This window comes from Gymnodraco acuticeps, unplaced genomic scaffold (genome assembly GCF_902827175.1).
Source record: "Gymnodraco acuticeps unplaced genomic scaffold, fGymAcu1.1, whole genome shotgun sequence".
Lineage (NCBI taxonomy): Eukaryota > Metazoa > Chordata > Actinopteri > Perciformes > Bathydraconidae > Gymnodraco > Gymnodraco acuticeps.
The window spans coordinates 2,227,509-2,232,715 of NW_022990346.1; the positions used below are offsets into that span (position 1 = coordinate 2,227,509).

Consider the following 5,207-nt stretch of genomic DNA (forward strand, 5'->3'; position numbering starts at 1 on the left):
TGTAATGAGCAATGGGGAGTGCAAAGACAACAGGGACCAACAGGCTTCTGCAATCTAAAGCTGAATAAAATTGCCCAGATGTTAACCATAATGCACTGGCAATCAACATGTTAATTAAAGACTTCAAACTATGTTGATAATGTCATGATACTAATGTTGTTATGCCTGTCATCTTAATAGTAATCGTGATACCTCCAACAGAGAGAGAGGGGGTGGGGGGATAGGGAGAGAGACTGTGACACACCCCCTGCTCTGCTGTTTGCTCCCCTCTGATCCACTATCACAGGTTTGCATTTCCTCATCAGTGCAACCGCATTCACGCTTTTCCGGTCCTTCTGTGCGTCCCGGTGATCGCTGCTGCTGCGAGGAAGAGGATGAGACTGTCCTGTTAACGGATCCCCGGACTGTTGAAGCCTGCCCGCCTTTTCTCTCCGGATCTAAGGAAATTGACTAAAGGTAAAGGCACTATAGCGGGCGGGACACCTCTGCCTGCTGGGACAAATGTCACAGATTTTGTTATTGTTGGGGAGGGGAACATGAATAACATAATGTAAATAATCTCTAAGGATGTAGGTGTGTTTTTAATTAACATAACGGCGATATTTATCTTGCTTCTTCATTTATTGCGTTATGACGACATTATTATGCTACCACCCATTGCGCATAACTTTTTGACCAGCTAGTGACCTGCCTGCTGCAGTGCACCCTGGGTGCTTTAGAGCAGCAGATGCTGTGAGCATTAAAGACAATTCATATTTCATTTGGATAATAATTACAATTTTGATCTCATTGTCATCCATACAGCTCCATGACCCTACCCTATGAAGACAGGGACACATCTAGCCTGTTGCAGTTTATCACCCTGACATGATGGGGGGGTCACTCTGGATTTCCCATGGTGCCACTGAAGCCCTGTTCAATGGAAGGAGCTTCATTGCAGTTCTACCTTTGGCTCTGTTGTTGCCAACAGTGAGAGTCAGTGCACAGATGATGATGATAGGTGGCCCTTTGGACTGCGAGGAGACTTGTGTGTGTGCCAGCAACATCGTCAGCTGCTCCAAGAAGAATCTAACCTATGTGCCCACCCCTCTTCCAAATTATACAGCTGTTCTGGATCTCAGCTTTAACAGCATCACCAGGCTACGTGCTGAATGGACCCCCCACTCACTAAACAGGCTACACAGTCTGATCCTCAGCCACAACAACCTCACGTTCCTTTCCTCTGAGGCCTTTGTGTCTGTGACCAAGCTCCGCTACCTGGACCTTTCCTTTAATAGCCTCCGCCAGCTGGACGAGTGCATCTTTGAGCCTCTGGAGCACCTGGAGGTGCTGCTGCTTTACAGCAACTGCATCTCTCAGGTAAATCGTGCAGCCTTCTCTGGCCTCGACAACCTGCAGAGGCTCTACCTGAGCCAGAACAAGATCTCCCGCTTCCCCTTGGAGCTGGTGAAGAATCGCACTAGGCTGAAAGCTCTTAGACTGCTTGATGTGTCCTCCAACAAAATCAAAGCCCTGCCCCTCTCTGATCTAAAGGCTCTGCCCGCCTGGATCAAGAACAGCCTGTACTTCCACAACAACCCCCTGCCCTGCACCTGTGATTTGCATGGCCTGGTGGCACACTGGCACCTCAAGGCGCTCAGCTCTACTATGGACTTTAAGGATAGCCACACTTGTTTGTTACCAGGCCTACAGAAAGAGAAAATGGCCATACTGGATCTTGACAAGCACTATTTGAACTGCAGTGAGGTCAAGGTTATGGACAAATCCGCCTATCTGGAACAGCGCCTGGTCCTGGACTGTGACAGCAGGGAGAGGGAAATGATGAAGAACTGGGTTCTGCCTGGAAACATCTCACTGTCTCCTGCCATGGAGACGCTTGATGATGGCAGCCTCCTGATTGGGCCCCTGAAGGCAGAGGACTCTGGGGTCTACACCTGCTATGCCACAAGTGACTCCTTTAATGAGACGCTGTATGTAACTGTAACCGTGTTTAATTCCACTAAAAGTGGTGGGCTTGAGAACCTAAAGACGGCCTACACTACCCTCATAGCATGTCTGATCAGTTTAGTTATGGTTCTCATCTACCTCTATCTCACACCGTGCCGCTGCGCATGTTGTCCAGGACAAGGCCTGGAGAAAAGCGACAGTTTCCACTCTTCAACTGTGAGCCTCTCTCAGGCACATGAGGAGACGGGGCAAGAAAGAGGGGAAGGCCGAGGCTTCGCCTACAGACATGTGGCCTTCATGCAACCCAAGGACCAGCTAGAGCAGAACGGGAGGTTGAACCCAATAGAGGAAGACGAGGAGTGTCAGGGGGACAGGGAGAGAAGGAGGTCTGACGCAGAGTCTGTCAGCTCAGTGTGCTCAGATACCCCCATGGTGGTGTGAAGTCAGTGGCACAGCCTGGAGGGTAAGACAGTGATGGCTCGACCCATGTGGCTTCTGCAAAGAGATTAGTATGCACTGTTACAAATTCAAATCAAAAATACATTATCAGAACAATTTCCTGATAAAAACAACATAGAAACAGCCCAACACATAGTGATCATGCAGAAACATGTGATTTCTTTAAAAGAGGAATTAGTGTGACGTTTTCTGAAAATTATTGTCAGGCCCTGCAAGAAATTGCTACGCAAGCAAGAACGAAAAGAGTTTAAGATATGTATTTAATTATCTTTAGGGATTCCTCAAAAATATAATACTAACACTTATAGACAGCAAACAGCATGACAACAGCTTGCGTCTGAATAACATAATTGCTGCTTGAAAAAGTAGCTAATTGTATGCAGAGCTCACCAAATAATCACTGTTAGATGCTTAGAGGTGCACTATGTCAAATATGGCTCACATTTAGGTTAAAAACGAACTAATATTATCAACAGAATGTGAAAAGGTTACAGACATTATGTCCAAGTGTCTAGTTATTGTCTTTCAGAGATAAACCTAATCCTCTCAGAGTTTCGGTTGAATTTAGCTTATTCTTGCCCCGCTGTTAGTAAGTAGTTTACTTTTTTTAACTGATTACATAAATTGTAAGGACCCAGTTGTAGAGGTAAAAAAAACACTACATGTCGCCATGCATTTCACATTGCACCTTTAATATAATGACAATTTCACATTCCTGTTCGGTTATGATGCCTTTACAGAAAATATGGAAAAGATCACATTTATGCAATATTTTCAATTTACATTATTTAAGATTTGAGTGGGATTTAATGCTCAGTTAAATATGTGTGTTGGCAGTAACTGAGCTTCTGTTGAAGTTTTTTTTTTAAAATACTGCTTTGTATGCAAGCCTTTTTTAGATACAGCATAATTACAGAATTATAAACCCAGCCTTATACATTGTATTTTCACTGAAATTCATTTTATCCAGAAATCATTATTTATATATTTAATGTAGGTCGTAGTCTCCATAAAAAGAAACACAAGATAACAAAAAGTTGATTTACTAATTTGCAATAAATTCATTAGCACATAAACATTACCCATGTGGTCTGCAGACATTTTAGTTAAGAGTTGACCACTGCATTTTTCAGTTTGAACTGTTTAAAAAGTGGTTAATCATGTTCAAATGAACTAAATGCCAACTTAGGCTAGACTTAGATACATGACAGGGGATTCAATTCCCATAAATAACCCTCTTTTATCATCACAATGCAGTGAAAACGATATGTTCAGTGTGGGATTCAGACTGCCGACATCCAATGGAGAGTGAGTAGCAGAACGGTCCGAGGGGAACAACTGAGAGCAAGTACCATCCACCGAATGTTTCTGGGCATTAGTGCCCAACCCTCAACAAATCAGCAAATGCCAGCCAGCTAGCTAGCAGTCTCATAAACACCATCAGAAATAGCAGCTCATAGTGCAGCCAACATGCAGGGGGCACAGATGAAATGTAAATATAGAAGTAGCAGTTTTCAAACCCATTTTTATTTCTAAAATACCTTCAAACTGTTGATTTGAACTTGAGCAATGTTAGAAAATAAACCAGCAAGAGATTCAGTCCATGCAAAAGATGTTTTGACAAACCTATCGTCACTCTGGCTCTACTGTGATTAAACAACTCTCACAAAAACACATCTGAAAGTAATATTAATGATATAAATAGAATAATTCAGTGAAGCGTTTTAAGCAAAACACAATCCCAGATGACAGATGTAGCAATGTACACTAAACGTACTCTTATATTGGAAGGAACTATTACTTTATTACTGTCACTTCTCGTGGTGCCTTTTCAAGATAAGCTGTGGTGAATAAACACGATATATTAAATGTCTTTGTAGGAATTCTAGCACTGAACACATGACGTTGTGTGTGTGGTTTTGTAGAATTATAATGTAGCTAAACATGAGGAACTTGCTGATGTTGTACACTTCATATTTTTCCTGTGAAAGTTTTTACCAAAGACTGAGTTACATGCAGAGAATTAATAACCTACGTGTTCAGTGTTTACAGTCAGCACCGTTATATTTATGTTGTTGTTACCAACCGTATTTTCATTGTTTGAATTCAGCCATAAACTGAGACTTTTATATATGCAATCCTATATAAGGACTTATTGTATTTCATTATTTGCTGCAATATATCGTGTCTGTTAATGTATTGTTTCTGTATTTAATGTACTAAAAGAAAACATGGAAACTAAGCGCGAGTGATGTCTGTTATATTCCTGAAAGGTGAATGTATTCAATCTTTCTAACAAAACTGCAGGCAAGTAACCTTTAAAAGATGAGTTTGGTAATCAATATTGGGTAATCTATATGTCAAGACAGTTATTGAGTGTATTTCCCAAATTGTTAGAGTACTCCGCATGTGACAGAACAGATGGCCTGACATGGACGTCTGTTTAAGTTGCGATCAGACCTCGGCTTGCCTTCTCTAGTTTGTGTATCACATGGCACAGCCTACTTGTTCACTTCAGGGTGAAACTTGAGACAGCACAGCTTGCTGGAGCGGAAACCGTTCACACAAGAAGGCATATTTTATTGTACCTGTCCCCAAGACTTACTTTCTTCTGGCAACATTCGGTGCCGTCGGCTTTTCAACCTTATTTGGCTTGTCGACCACAGGATCTGCCTGAGCAGAGTGAGCACCCTGGTCTGTACTCTCTCTCCTCTGCCAGACAGGAATAGTCAGCTGGATTTGTAGTCGTCATATTTAGGTCTCATATTCAAGTTTTAAAACATTATCTTTAAAGGTCCCCT

At 42.3% G+C, this 5,207-nt stretch overlaps 1 protein-coding gene across 1 annotated transcript; it reads left to right on the forward strand.

Annotated features, from left to right (window-relative positions):
• The first annotated feature begins 284 nt into the window (after window positions 1-284).
• Window positions 285-4,599, forward strand: LOC117551123 (amphoterin-induced protein 1-like). The gene is made up of 2 exons (XM_034223845.1): window positions 285-456; window positions 805-4,599. The coding sequence occupies exon 2, from the start codon at window positions 868-870 to the stop codon at window positions 2,386-2,388; it is 1,521 nt and encodes a 506-aa protein (XP_034079736.1). The 5' UTR covers window positions 285-456; window positions 805-867; the 3' UTR covers window positions 2,389-4,599.
• Window positions 4,600-5,207: the final 608 nt, after the last annotated feature.